Source organism: Gymnogyps californianus, chromosome 3 (genome assembly GCF_018139145.2).
Source record: "Gymnogyps californianus isolate 813 chromosome 3, ASM1813914v2, whole genome shotgun sequence".
NCBI classification, from domain to species: domain Eukaryota; kingdom Metazoa; phylum Chordata; class Aves; order Accipitriformes; family Cathartidae; genus Gymnogyps; species Gymnogyps californianus.
Genome location: NC_059473.1, coordinates 14,184,651 through 14,199,784, shown reverse-complemented (window position 1 = coordinate 14,199,784; position 15,134 = coordinate 14,184,651). Strand labels below are relative to the sequence as shown.

General features: G+C 45.1%; 1 protein-coding gene across 1 annotated transcript in view; it reads left to right on the top strand.

Moving 5' to 3' along the window:
- TTBK1 (tau tubulin kinase 1) overlaps positions 1 to 15,134 on the top strand; it is a 96,585-nt gene that overhangs the window by 60,849 nt on the left and 20,602 nt on the right. The window contains exons 11-12 of the mRNA XM_050893119.1: positions 2,410 to 2,585; positions 5,345 to 5,903. Coding sequence (XP_050749076.1) covers positions 2,410 to 2,585; positions 5,345 to 5,903 — 735 coding nt within the window. The remainder of the gene's footprint in view (positions 1 to 2,409; positions 2,586 to 5,344; positions 5,904 to 15,134) is intronic.

Here is a 15,134-nt window from a genome sequence, read left to right as displayed (position 1 = left end):
GTGTGCATTCCCAGAAGTTCTCATTTGAAGGCACATGAAATAAGAAAAGACTGGTAGAGTGGGACAGTTCTGTTTCCACAAAAAAAGAGTATTACAGAAAAATCCTGGTAACTCCTATGTGTTTTTCTGTTCCTTTGAACCACCAGGTGCCTTCGTGCTCTTCAGTCACTGAGATGTGCACAAGGGAGTCCTAAATGTCCTTTCTGCGTGCTAGTTGTACATCATGTCTTAGGTACCCAGCGCTGTCATTCACAAACCCTGTCACAACAGCAGCTAGAGGCAGGAGACGTTTCTGCAAGATCCACAGCATGACCAGATGACTGTCCTGCCAAGGGATATGCTATTTCTTGTCAGTTTACTGGCAAAGGAGCTTAGGGAGTTAGTCGATGTGGCAATGAGCACTTCTCTTCTGACAAGCTCTGTAGCTACACAGCAGTCTAGGAAATAGAGCTCAGGGCATCATGCTCTCCAAAGCTAAAGTCTGTCCTTTCTCTCTGTGAGTGTTGTTATCTTTAGTCTGACTCTTGCCTGTCCTTTCGCTCTGCTAGGCTTATTATCTTTAGTCTGACTCTTCTCTGAGAGAGAATCAGTTTTTAAGTCACAGTCACCACATGGAGAAAAAAAGGGCTGCAGATTTGATATGTAAGGGCACAGCTTCACCTCTGCTTGTAATCTCAAGCATCCCTTGTGTCTTTCAGAACTGCAAGGGCAGCTGGTGTGTAAAACACCCTTCTGCTATTCACAGCTTCAGTATCCTTCATCTTCCAGTCTTGTAGCACTAGAAGTAACTCTGGCTCTCCCTGTCTTGCTCTTTGTATTCAGGTGATGAGTAGATCTTGCCATGTTTTTTCTCCCCAATACCTCTCTAAGGTCATCCTTATTTCTCTGTTCACATAGTTCAGATCTCCTTCTGTCCCACTTCTCCCATTTCTGTGCTAAGGACAGTTTCCTTGCTTACTGTCACTGACCTTTCTAAATCCTCCTTCTGGTTGTCCTTCCTCCACTGGATCAAAGTTCTCATTCTGTTTCTTCAGAAGCCTCTTCCTTCTCTCCCACACCCTCCCCCAATTCTCTGCTCTTGGATCTTACCAAGTTGCCTGTTACTCTACAGTTACATCAGCACTTTGCTCCTTTCACAAACACATTTGACCTTCCTTTGTCACTAACCTTCTCCTGGCCTGAATGGATTACAGATTAAATCATTATCATCTATTCTGCTTTTCCTGTAACGCCTGAAAGTTCTCCTCCACTCTCCCTAGCTGCAAAGGCTTCTTAGTTATGCATTCCAAACCCAGCCTGCATGGTTTAGATCTGCTAATTTATGGACACTGACTGACTTGCCGTATACGCAGTACATGCACAAAGGAAACTGTCTTGATCAGCAGCGTTTTACTGAGAAGCCTGTTTACATTCAGAGCCTCTGGCATTAATAGAGGACAAATGAATGTAGGACGTGCTGCAGAGAAGGGTAAACACTCTCCATACTAGGAACTTGCACTGGCACCTCAGTGCACATCCCCACACAGAGGCAGTATATAGCAGCTGATGTTGCATGGCTGGCAGCACAACAGGGTTGAATGCAAATCCTAGACTGCTGCTGTAGCTCTTGGACCATTCTGCCCCTACGCTTTTGCCTAAGCAGGTCTTCTCTTCCAAGGGGAGGCAGCACAGTGGAAGGCAGAAGGCAGCTGTGTTACAATCACCTACTTTTGCTCCTTTGTCTGCTGCTAAATTTAAAAAAAAAAAATCAAATTCACTAAGGCCATATGAAAACAAAAAATATGTACTGGTAGAGTATGAACACTCAATGCTCACAAGTGTCACGAGCATGTTGAGGTCCCTGCATGAGCTTGGGTCTGTGGAAAGCTCTTGCAGATGTTGTGGTTGAGTATATGTCCTGGAGGACTTTGTTTAGAGGACCAAGATTTAAAAAAACAAACAAACAAACAAAAAAAAACCAAACCACCCTGGGAATTAGGAGATGGCTTAGTCATATCAAGTTCATCAGAAGTAAAAGCATGTACATTGCAATATAATGCATGGACCCTCCATAGATGAATATTGACAAACAAGGGCTCTTAGACATCTTGGATAAGCAGTTAGGGTTTGTGTATGCAGTAGGTTAGCCCATGATAACTCCTTTGGATCAACTATTCAGGGTAATTGAAATGGAAAGGCCACCTTGTAAAGATGTTTAAATATTTGAATTGATTTAAAATCCATACCTTGTTTTAATACTAGATAATTGCCAGGGCATATGGGCCCTTGCATTCCTTCAGGCATTGTTCGTGTAGATTGTGAAAATGCAGCTGAAACTGTATCCTGGAAGAAAGCTCAGAGCAACAGTGAAGGATGGGAAATCAATGTCTTTGGTCAGATTTTGAGGTTCTCTGTGTTTACCCCCTACAGACTCAGTGCATGGTGGAAGAGGAGCAGAGAAATGGTGTCTGCCCCAGTTCCCCTGTCCGAGTGCCTCCGGAGTCCCCTACCGCACAAGTGCGCTCCCTAAGATACCGCCGTGTGAACAGCCCTGAGTCAGAACGCCTCTCCACTGCTGATGGCAAAGCAGATCTACATGAAAGAAGGTTTGCTCACCCTCTGTAGTCTCCTACTGCTTTTAGCAGTGTCTTGAGGATTGACTGTTAAGACCAACCTAATCATTAGATCAGCAGGCACTGGAAGTTCATTTCTGGGTGGAGGTGTTCACGGGCTTTATGATCTTTCTGATGAGACACTCATGTCTGTTAATAAGGCAAGTTAGTGGGAATGATTCTCATCCTGTCCCTGGATGGGAAGAACTCCACAGATAGAAGGAGGGACATTTGTCAGCAGGAAGGCAAAGCATCAGACCAGAGATAATGTAAACAGTCACAAAGCTTTTGGCTGGCCTGAGGTGGGAGGGAAGAATGGATCTTGTTAGGATACATACAGGAATGCATGTATTCTGGGAGCTAGCTGGCAGATCCTGATCTGGTGGGTTTCATGATTTCACTATTTTTCATTAATAGTAATAATAGTATTCATTTTTCAGCATAAAGTATTGCACTTGTTTGCATGTGAAATGTACACATTACACCCTGATTTTGAGAGTAATAGGAATACCTTCTGTCAGATCCACAGCAAAGAAAAAAACAAGAATAATAAAAATAATGAAAAGAAGCTTTTTAAAGTATTGTGTGCTGGAGAACACGTGTGTTACAAGACATAAGCCCTGTGTGCTGGTAACCCCCTTCACATCCTTTGTTACTCTGTCTTCCTCTTCACATTGAAAGTCAGGGCATGGACTGTGGTTGCAGGACATACTGGTGAAATAGCCCCTCTAAAAGAGGTAGGGGAGAGACAGGACGCCTTCTCAGAGAAAACCTGGCAGACTTCAGCCAAGAGGAACAGTCAGAAGGAGACAGTAGCTGGAAATGAAGGAGGATCAAAAAGAACTAGAGAGAGGATGAGCCCCTAGCACTACCCCCGGTTTGTTAGGTACTGTTTATTCTGGGTGGCTGGGGAAAGCTGTAATGCTTCTCTGTAATTCAGGAAAGATTGATTGTGCTGCTATTAATAATTTAGGGTTTCAATAACAAATCTTGGGTCTTGCTACCTCTTTTTTTTCTTGCTCAGAAGAAAGGCTCTTTAAAATAGGAAGGGAAAAAAGCCATTTATAACAGTCAGCAACACTAGTCCTGTCACTGAATGCTTTTAACTCCTTCCTTTATTTTTCCCACTCTTCCTTGTCTACTCAGCATCATGCTAACTTAATATAGAAAATGCGTATTATCCAAAATACATCCCTTTCTCCTGCCTTCTTCCCTCAGCTCCTGTTTTTAAAACCAAGATCTTTTTTCATCTTCCAAGTAGCCTGCACCAAGTATGGTGCAAATACAATCCCACTCTGCCACACAGTCTTCTCTTTATTCTGTTTTCTTTTTTTCACAACACAGACCTGACTCCCAGCACTGGGAAATTCTTCTGGCTTTCTGGAGTAAATTTTTCCACTCCAGGAGTCTCTCCTCTGCTGGGGAATGGATGAAGACATTGGCTAAATCCAGAGTTTCTTTTATTTTTTTAGCAACAGCTCTTTAAAATCCAGTTCTTCTTTGCACACAGTATAGGCCATTTTTCATTCTTACTTTGCATACTTAGTGTTCCCTGTTCATAATAATATATTTTTAAGACTTTGACAAATACAGCCTTGCTTCTTTCAGATCCATCAGATGGCTTTTGCTGAGATCTTTGGTTTTGCTCACAACTTTCTCTACAGCAACCTTTGGTTCACCTCCTTCTCTAATTCCCCTTTCTTCATCAAAAATTTTTCATTTTTGCTTGTAATCCTTCCATCTCAGTTCTGACCTTCCACTGTGTTAAAGATACCCAGTTTTGCTTAGCAACCCTCATCCAATGGTCAGTCACTTCTCTGTTTCCCTTCATGCTTTCTCACACATGGAAGGCTTTTCCCAGAAGAGTCTGCAAGGCTCCTGTATGGTCCTTGTTGAAATCCTTTTGTAAAACACACTGCAGCTGTCTTTTTCTGGGCAGCAGACACTCTGGCTTTGTGCAGCAAGCTGCTAGCCTCTGTGATAGACAGAGAAGCAAAGCAGGCAGCAGGTGCAGGCCAAATGAGAAGCATGGATCATAACACTGTGGAGCAGAAAGACAGAAGTGCCACTGGCTTTTCCAGCTGAGATGCTGCCAGGGCCACTGGGGCACAGGGAGCTTCCAGGGCCTCTTTGAAAGGTATTTCTGCATGGCTGCAGAAGCTGCTCCTATTTAGATTGTGAGCTACTGAACATTGTACTTCCCTTTGTAAGAGGATACTTGCCATATTTCCTTCCTGCTCCTCCAAAGTATTTTGGGATCATCTATGCACAATGGGATCAAAGATTCTTGCTGTCTTTGAAGAACTCATGTGGCCTCCTTAAAGGCCTCAGTGGCCACCATAGAAATAGCATAGTGCAGCTGAAGAGGTTATAGGAGCCCAGCAGAGACACTGTTAAGTCAGACGGTAGATTTAGGACTTAGGGGTGTTTTGGGTTTGGGTTTTTTTTCCCACAAACCAGTAGAACTTACCAAAGGGGAAAGAGTATATTGGTGTTGTTGGGGGGAACTGGTTATCATCCTGTCATCTACAAGGAAGAGAGATGCTGAATTGGCTGTCATACTGAAGCACTTTAGGGGGAACATCTTTATGCTATTGTAGGTTCTAAAGAAATATTTTTGCTTAAGCCTGTCTTTCTGAAGCGTACCAAGAAATGAGTAAGAAGGACTATATAGGTTTCCTCTCAACTCTTATGATCCCTAACTTTAACCACAAACCTGATGTATTTTCAATGGCTTCATGTTCTGTCTTTAGATCTCGAATGGATTTACCTGGCTCTCCGTCACGGCTTGTATGCTCCTCCCAGCCAGCCCAGATGCTGTCCATTGATACTGGCCAGGCTGACCGGCAGGCAAGTGGTAGGATGGATGTGTCTGCTTCGGTGGAACACGAAGCCCTCAGCAATGCTTTCCGCTCAGTGCCACTTGCAGAGGAGGAGGACTTTGATAGCAAGGAGTGGGTTATCATTGATAAGGAGACAGAGCTGAAGGACTTTCACCCAGGTGCTGAGCCAAGCACCTCTGGAACCACAGATGAGGAGCCTGAGGAACTAAGACCAATTGAAGAGGGTGAGGAGAGAAGGCGCCTGGGGGCAGATGCTGCAGTCAGGCCGAAGACGCATGATGGGCGAAGTCGGGGTATGCAGCCTGTGACTGAGGAGGACAGTTCCCACAGACATGAAGGACCTTCTCAAACAGTGTCTGACAGTAAACACGAACAACAGACAGGAAGTCCAGCTCACTCCCCCCTACATTCAGCACCAGCTATCCGACAAAGGAGACGAGAATCTGAACCTACTGGTCCTCAGAGACAGGTAAGATCCTTGGGTCTGTATCTTGTTGCCTAGCATAGCATCATCTTAGGAAACCTCAGCTGTGCTGGAGAAGTCTGTGATTCCAAGCATGGACACTCTTGTGAAACTCTTTCTGACAGTGCTTGCAAATGTTGTGAACACCTTAGAAGTGCTCCCTATAGCTAGTAACGTTGTCCCCTACTAAGGACACACTGTTATCAAGGTCTTTCAGCCATTTTGGCACAGGGGCAAGAGGAGAGCACACTTGTGGCTGTGGGTATCTTTAATCAGTTCTCTTATTGCTCTCCCACGGTGTTTTGTTAATAACCGCTTAGTTGTATGGAGGTGTTGCTAGCAAATCTTCTCCACATAGTTTCTCAGCAGCAACAGCAGTGTATGGCAACAGAATGCCCTCTAATCTAATCACACATCAGCACTGAGCAGGCCTGCAGCAATGCAAATCATAAAATAACTCGCTGAAATTAAACTTTCTTCTAAATACCTAATAAAAAGCTCAGAGTAACCAGCACAGACATCCCGTCAACCTTACTTCAGTGACTGGCATTGTTGTTACCAGGTATTTACTCACAGAAATGTTCTTTACCTACTGTGTTTTTTTCCAGATAGTTGTAGAGGGCTTTTTTCTTTCTGTTTTGCTTTTTTCTGTGGTCCTCTGAAGATAGGAAGGAGTTCAGTTTTTAGCGGGAGGTAATTTATTAGATTACCTGGAAAAACATGATATACTGCTAGGCTCAGAGTTCCTCTGTCATATCTAATCTTCATTTCTGAGACATTCAGAAGAAGGCTGTCCCAGAGTGTTCACTGCAAGAGACAATAAAATTGTTCTCCTGAGGGCTTTTTGTATTTCTATGTTAATGAAGATCTCTCATGCACATGGGATCCGTAAGTGCAGCAAAGAGCAGGCGAGTTCTTGGATCAGAGTGATACCCTCCTACAGCAGGCATTCATGCAGTCTGCTTGTTCCCCTCTGGAAGATGGTAACTCCATCTCCCATTCCGTCCTGAGCTTATTCTCTAAGGGAGTGTTCACTGCACTGGAGCATGTTAAAAGAACATCCTTCCGTTCAGGTCTTGCCCAGATTCGTCTCTTCTCTGGATCCCAGAGAGGTACAAGAAAAAGAGGACTGTTAGTTTTGGCAGCAAAACATGAATGATACAAGAAACTGTATAAAAAGAATCAAACCAAATCGTTGCCTGCCAGGCAAGGTGTTCCTTGCTAAGGTGTATGAGGCTGCAGCATTTACGGGAAGGACAGAAATACTGACAGCAGGCACTAGTGGGACTGTCCTGCTGAGCATGGAATAGTAGCAGTACATGCTTCTCATGGAGACTGTGTCCAGTTGCAAGGTTCCTAGGTAGAGATGTCTGCTGTATAAAGCAAATATGTTGAATGCCCCAGATATCTAGAGATTGCATAGACAAGATCGGCAGAGTTGGAAGGGTCTGTGTCTGAATTTGCTCTGTCTGTACACTTATTAGGCTGGTCAGTGCAAGATGTGCAAGATCTGCAAGATCTGCAAGATCTGAAGAACATGGCAAGAGCCAGCTGGTAAGAACCAGCTGTAAGAACCAGCACGGACACTTCACTGACATATTTAGCGTAGCTGAAGAAGGCTGGAGGTGCCTTCTTGGCCATAGCACGTAATACTGCTATGTGAAATGACTGGGGGAGTTGAGTGTGATGCAGTATGAAGGCTGCTTATCACTGCACGGTGATACTTAAAAAGTAGGCAAGAAAGGTAAATTAATGGGATTGTGGGTGATCACTGCTAATATATTAGACAGCCTTGGTTCTCCAGCAGGCTGTGTGGTTTTTTGCTCCTATGTTCTGAAATACCCTCTAGTTACTCCTGGGCCTAGCTTTGTACATACAGACCAACATTGGACTTCTTTGGCTGGCCGGGATTTAGTTGTGCTTTCTTTGATGTCTGGATCCTTCAGTTGCCTCTATGTACGTAGCTTTGCAGTGACATTCATATTTTTCCATTTGCTGTCACAAAACCAGCTGCTAACTCTCAAAGGAAGAATGACTTGGTGCCTTAAGGAAAGCAGAAGCCTGTTCTCCTTAGGTACAGCAGAGATGGAGGGACAGTTGGTTGGGACGCTAATAAGTTGACCAAGGACTTAACTAATGAAAATACTGAAGGCCTCACTAGCAATGACAGATGTTTCCTGTAGCTTAGGCTTGGCCTTCCTCTGAGTTTGACTGAAACTGTGATTAGATAGTGCGTGTGTGTGAGTAAATCTTCCTTATCTTTGAGTATGAACTCCTTTAAGATAGGTAAAAATGTCACTAAATGCAGAACTACCATGACTAAGGTCATAGGCCTTGTTGTACCAATTTGGGACCTCATTCTGGTCTCCCGAAAACTGGTGATCATCCATTGGTGTCAGTAGAGTACTAACTGAGAGCAAATGGGTAATCCCTGCTCTAATGCTTTCTTCAGTTCCTCCATTCTCTGGCTCCAATATATAAGCCGTTACTTGTTACTGGCAAAAAGACAGTGACCTCTGGATTATCATAGAATCACAGCATGGTTGAGGTTGGAAGGGACGTATGGAGATCATCTAGTCCCACCCTCTGCTCCAAGATGGATCAACTAGAGTAGGTTGCTCAGGACAGTATCCAATCAGAATATCTCTGAGGATGGAGACTCTACAACCTCTCTGGGCAACCTATCCCAGTGTTCAATCACCCTTACAGTAAAAAAACTTTTTCTTATGTTTAAATGGAATGTCCTGTATTTCAGTTTCTGCCCACTTCTTCTTGTCCTTTCACTGAGCACCACTAAGAGTCTGCATCCATCTTCTTTTTCCCATCAGGTATTTATAAATGTTGATAAGAACCCCCCTGAGCCTTCTCTTCTCCAGACTAAACAGTCCCAGCTTTCTCTGCCTTTCCTCAAATGAGAGGTGCTCCAGTCCCTTCATCATCATTTGTGACCCTTTGCTAGACTCTCTCCAGTATGTCCATGTCTCTCTTGTACTGGGCAGCCCAGAACTGGAACACGGCACTCCAGGTGTGGCCTCACCAGTGCTGAGTAGAGGAGAAGGACCACGTCCCTCAACCTGCTGGCAACACTCCTCCTAATGCAGCCCAGGAGGCTGTTGGCCCTTTTTGCCACAAAGGCACTTTGCTGGCTTGTGGTCAGCTTAGTGTCCACCAGGACCTCCAGGTACTTCTCTGTCAAACTGCTTTCCAGAGAGTTGGCCCCCAGCATGTACTGTTCCTCCCCAGGTGCAGGACTTTGCACTTTCCTTTGTTGAACTTCATGAAATTCCTTTTTGCCCATTTCACCAGCCTATCCAGGCACCTCTGAATATCAGCACAACCATCTGGTGTGTCAGCCACTCGTCACAGTTTTGTATCATCTGTGAACCTGCTGAGGGTACACTTTGTCCCATCATCCAGGTCATTAATGAAGCTGTTAAACAGTAGTGGCGCCAGTATCAACCCCTGGCTACACCACTAGTGACTGGCCTCCAGCTGGACTTTGTTTCCCTAAGCACAATGCTTTGAGCCCAGCAGCTCAGCCAGTTTTCAGTCCAACTCACCGTCTACTTATCTAGCCCATATTTCATCATTTTGTCTATGAGGATGTTATGGGAGACAGTGTCAAAAACCTTACTAAAGTCGAGGTAAACAACCTCCCACCCAGTCATCTCATCACAGAAAGCTATCAGGTTCATCAGGCATGATTTCCCCTTCATAAATCCATGCTGACTGCTCTCAGTCACCTTCTTCTCCTTCATATGTTTGGAAATGGCTTCCAGGAGGATTTGCTCCATGCCATTTCCAGGCTGACCAGCCTGTAATTCCCTGAGTTATCCTCATTTAGAGCTCAGATGTTTGTTCAAATGCATGAATCTGTTGGAAGAAAGATACTGTAGTGCAAGTGTGAGAGATAATGGTGTCCTCGTGAAACTGTGTGGGTGTAAGAGGGAGCACAGTATGAACAGATGCTGCTGTGGGGAAAGCCAAGTACAGAGGAGGCTCTGAATAGCCTGGGGCAATTTCTCACCCAAATATTCTCACATATTAGATATCTCCCAGTTTCAGCTGACAAGAAGATAGCTGCAGTGGAGCGTAGACCTCACGGGAAGTCCTGGTATAGAGGGAGAACAGGTCTGTCATGAAACTATGTCCTGTTCAAGCCCTTCTGTCTGTGCACCACTCAGTGCAGCACTGAGCACCCAGCAAGCTGTTTAACAGAACTCTTAGGATTTACTTTAATGTACGCATTTCAGTAATCTACTAATAAATCTCTGCTTATTTTTATGCACTAATGTGCAGATAAAGCTATAGAAATAGCTAAAAATGAGGTGGGAAAAGATTGAACCTGCACTTTTGTTTACATATTAACCCTGACATAGGATTGATGTATTGTTGGAAAACATTTATATCCACACCTAGCAATATAATTTAAAAATCTGTCAAGTTCTTAAATATGCTGAGTAAATTCACTGACACTTGACAGAGACAGCAACTTACTGCTGCCTTCTGCATTGGAAAGAAATACAAATGTTCATACATTTATGAGTTTTAGCAATTACTTCTCACTGTAGGTCTGTGCTCATAGATATTTCTTGACTCTGAATCTCCCTTGCTGCTAGTGCAGTTGGCATTGTACAAAATGTTTTGAGACTTGCCTGCCTAAAACATGCCTGTCCAAATGATGTCGCATCTAAAAACCACAAGAAAAGTGAAGCAATAGTGGGAGATCCTATTAACTCTCCTTAGCTATTCTTGGATATATTCTGCAGAGTTCAAAGAGCATTTTGCTTACACTATGTCTTACAGTCCCATCTCCCAGAGCCAAGAGTTAGTCTTTTAGAAGAGGTCCCAATGTGAAGAGGCACTGGTGTATTTCCTCACCAACTTAGCTGCATAGTTAGAATCATTCTTAAAAAAATCTCCCTTGGTGCTATATTAGGCCTCTTTTCTCCCACAGCCAGCCTTCCACAGCCAGAAGAATGCCACAAATGGACTTATTTAAAGTTGTCTGTGTCTTGACCCTGAGAGGGCAGCAGCTGTGGAGCTCATGAGCCCTTCCTAGCCATACCCCACCATTGGCATCTTTGCTGAGAGGTCACACAAGGATGCTCAGCGTGAAGACCTGTGTTGGTAATACCGTGGGTAGGACAGGAGGCAGTCAGAAGCACTTTGCACAGGCTGCCTGGGCCAGCTTCACCTGGGAGTCCAACTTTACCTATAATCACTGGTTTTCTTCTGTAAAAAACTGTGCTGAGACCCTCACTGAGCCAAGAAAATATTCTCTGTTCTGGTGCTGAGCCCACAGGTGCCCCCATGCTTATGAACTTCATCATTGCCTCATCTGAGGGATGCTATAGTTGTGACATTGCCTGATACCCTTGGGAGCAGCACAGCTGGTCAGGGGACAAGCACTTCAGCGACTCCAGTGTGCTGTTCTCTTCCTCCATTGGTTTGAGTTGGTGATGATTATTCCTCAGAAACAGACACAGAGACACAGGAGAGGGCTGCCTCACAACAAGGACAGGGCTCTAGTGTTTTGGGTGATCTGTACTGCCTCTCTGGTTCATGTGGTGTAGAGCCCTGGGTTGCCCTGGGTCTGTTACCTGGAGGAACTCTGTTTGGTTTGCACTGAGGACTGAAAGCTGAGCAGGGCTTTCTCTGGGTTATATTTTGGGCCCAGTGGCCTCTGTGGCCCCAGACCCTGGAGCAGTGATGAGGGAAATCCTTGTCACTCCCAGAGTGCCTGTAGACAGCAGGAGGAGAGGACAGAAACTACAACTTCACTGACTCTGAGGCAGAAAGAAGAAAAGCTGGGCTGAAATAATCGAGCAACGGGTAGAAGCAAAACACAGCAGGCTCTAAGGTTTATAACCCTGGGCAGAAGAGGTAGGCTGGGGGAAGAAGGGGGCAGGAAAAATGAGATATGAAAAGGTGCTATGTGTCTTGGTTTCCTTTCCCTTCTACAGCATCGTCTGTGGGCTGCTCTGAGGGGACCTGGGGGACCATTTCTCACTGGTGAGAAATAGGCATTTGCAGAAGAGGGGCAGACTCTCATTGCCCCTCACTCAGTGTAATTCCTGTTGAGCTGCTCTTGGTGCCTGTTGTAGATGATGCAATTCTTTGACATTCAGCTCCTCTGGCTTCCCTCCACATGAGAAGAGCTTGCTAGCTGATGGAGAAGGATGTATGTAGAGTTGGCTTCTGTCCCTTACGCTCTTTAGATTCAGGGTCCCTGTCCATCCATGTGTTAGGAATAAAGGATCAGCAAAAGGGTGGTACTATAAGAGAAGTAATGCTCACATATGCTCGTGATATATATACAGATCATAACAATCAAAACCTTAAGCTCAGTAGAAATTCCTAATTACATTTTATATCTTTAAAATATATTGAGCTCTATCAAATTCACATTTTTCTGGGACTTCACGTGAGAGGTGTTACACTGCTCCTGTCCAAACAGAGCAGAATAGACCTGATGGAAGGTGGTCCAGCCTGATTTCTGCCAAGGGCAAAGGGATAAAAGGGGGCAGCACCTCCAGCATTGACTGTGTAATTTAAGCATTAGAGCATCAGTGAAGAAAGTGGCATGTCTGTAACCTCAGCTTCAGCCAGGAGGCAGCAATACCTAAGTGTGCTTGCTGGTGGGGTGTTGCAATTTGCCCCTTCATGGCCTGGGCAAGGTTCTTGGGCCTGTGCTGTAAAGGAGGTCCATCTGGGTAGTTGCAGTGATCCTTTTTGATCTGAGAAGTCTTTACAATGTTGGGATGATATATACGTTGGAAATCATACAATATGCTGAGCCCAAACATGGAGCAAAAAGTAATAATAAGAATTCCAGTATATTTAGTTGTGCAGCCTACAAATAGTACACCCAGGACTGAATTTCTACACCATCTATGCAAAGAAGAGATAGTTGTCTTTATGAGAAATCAGAGCTGCTGTCTAGAACTTCTTTGTCTCTCTCAAATACTCTATATGACAGCATTACATTATTATTGAGAGCCTGATCTATGCAGTCACATGCAATACATTTAGGACTGTGAATAATTGCTTTTCACATTGCTGCCCACCACAAGCTGAATAGTTCTCAGATGCTTATGAAGATAAGATACCTGCCTCAAAGCACTGCAAAGATATTGAAGGTGACAGGAAAGAGATGAGACTGGATGAAGTTCAGCTCTTTTTCTCATATCATTTGCAAGGGCAACATCTCTAGTAAGGTAAGGAGAGCAGTGTTGGCTTAAGAAAATACAATATTGCCTTTTCATATTTCCCAATTACATTTTGAAATCTACAGAGACTTCCTGAAAAGAAATGCAGCACAAAGAAGGGAATGGATTTGAAAGGAAAAATGTAATTCCAGGAAAAATGGTCTGGTTTTGGAAACTGAGGTTGCTGACCCCTGTGAAAGCGCTAGTTTCATAGCAGAGGTAGAAAGGGGAGGAAGGGCTTAGCATTTTCAGGGTGAAGAATCTGAAGTCATTCCCATAATGCCTCTCTCTTCCATTCACTGCATAAAGGGAAGGTAGGGACTGCGATCTCATCCTGGCACAAGTTGTCCTCTGTGAGTATACTTTCCTCCCTCTCCTGGCCGTCCCAGGATCACAGAAGCAGAAAAGGGACCTAAGAGTGCATCTTCTCCTCATGTCCTCCTGTGGCTCTGTGTTTTGAATTTCTCACTGAAAGGAAAATTATACTCTGCCTGCCTTTCGAGCTGCTGCTTGTCCTCCGCTTACCAAAACTGGAAGCATTAACACTCCCCCTGCAGGTACTCCATATAAAAGTGTATGAGGAGGCCAGCAGTGTAAGTGTGAGAAAAGGAAAGTCCACTAACAGCCCCCAAAGTTGCGTTTGCAAATCCCTGGAGCGAGTTTTAATAAGACTCATTGAAAGAGCCCCTGAGAATCCCTCACTTTTAAATACATATAATCATTTTAGCACCAGGTGTTTCACCTTTTCTCATACACATGGTTTCCAAGTGTGTTCAGAGTTTGACTGTTACCTATATGCAAGATGTATGAATAGCCTAATGACATGTCAAGATGAGTGATGCCAGAGGAACAGAGAGGTGAGGCATGTGGCCTGAAGAGCCAGAGGAGGGGACTGACATAGCAGAGCCTGACACTGCTGGTGTCACTCGTGTCCATGTGTGGCTGGGGAGAGCATGGCAGGCCCCCTGTAATGGCAGGCTGCCGTGGTGCCTGTAGGATCCCCGGGAATTTATAGACACAGAGCAGTAAGTAAGCCCCGTGTAGAGCAAAACCATTTTTCATCCGCCGGCGAAGATGTCTGCAGCATGCGCATCACAAACCAGGGGCGAGTCAAGTCTTTGCCTGACACCTTTTCCTCCACTCTTCTTGGTCTTTTTCAGTTGGAGGAGGACAGGCCTTCTCAGCACTCCCTCCCGAGGTACAGCCCCCTGAGAAGACTGGCGTCCTCCGTTTTCTCCTCCTCAACCCTGGAGACAGAACACTACCCTCACGTTGGTGGCACTTTCATACAGCGCAGCCGTTCAGCGGAGAGCAGTCCCGTGCGCATGCCCCACCGCAGGCACATGCCCCTCACGGCAGGAAACCACAGACTCATGCCTTCCGTCCTCCGCATTTCCAGGTCCCAGCTGCAGCAGGTGTGGGCCCGCTTCACACACAAAACATAGCCTGTTCAGGGAAGCAGCAGCCTCCATAATGCAATAATAGATCCCACCTGCCCACAATGTGTCACCACTTAATGCAATATTGAATCCCAGACAACACTGGCCTAAGGTACTGTAACTTCCAAAGCCCCTGCAACCAGACCCCACAGAGACTGAAAACATCTGCCTTTCTAAACCTCCCAGCAACCTGGGCAAGGGGCGGCAGCATGGCCGAAGATGAGAACGCAGATGGCAAACGTGTGATGTGTGAAAGAGGTGGATGCCAGGGCTCATCTCAGAGACTCACTCGCGCATCCTGCAGCCTTGGGGTAGGAAGTGCAGGGCTGCCTCACTGAACACATGCAATCAAGCCACAAACATTGTCAAATTATGACTGGAGTGGACAGACCGTGGAGGTATCAGCAAAGCGTTACCTTCCCCGGGCAAATCTGTTCAAGCATCTTTGTTGGTATCTTACACTGGGCCAAATCTGTAGGCGGTTTTACTCCATCTAGATATAGGCAGACTCCCACTGGAAGCTCACCTGAGGCAGGACCTCAGGATTTGTCCCTCTTGTGGAGTTACGATCATGAATCTCTTTGTTG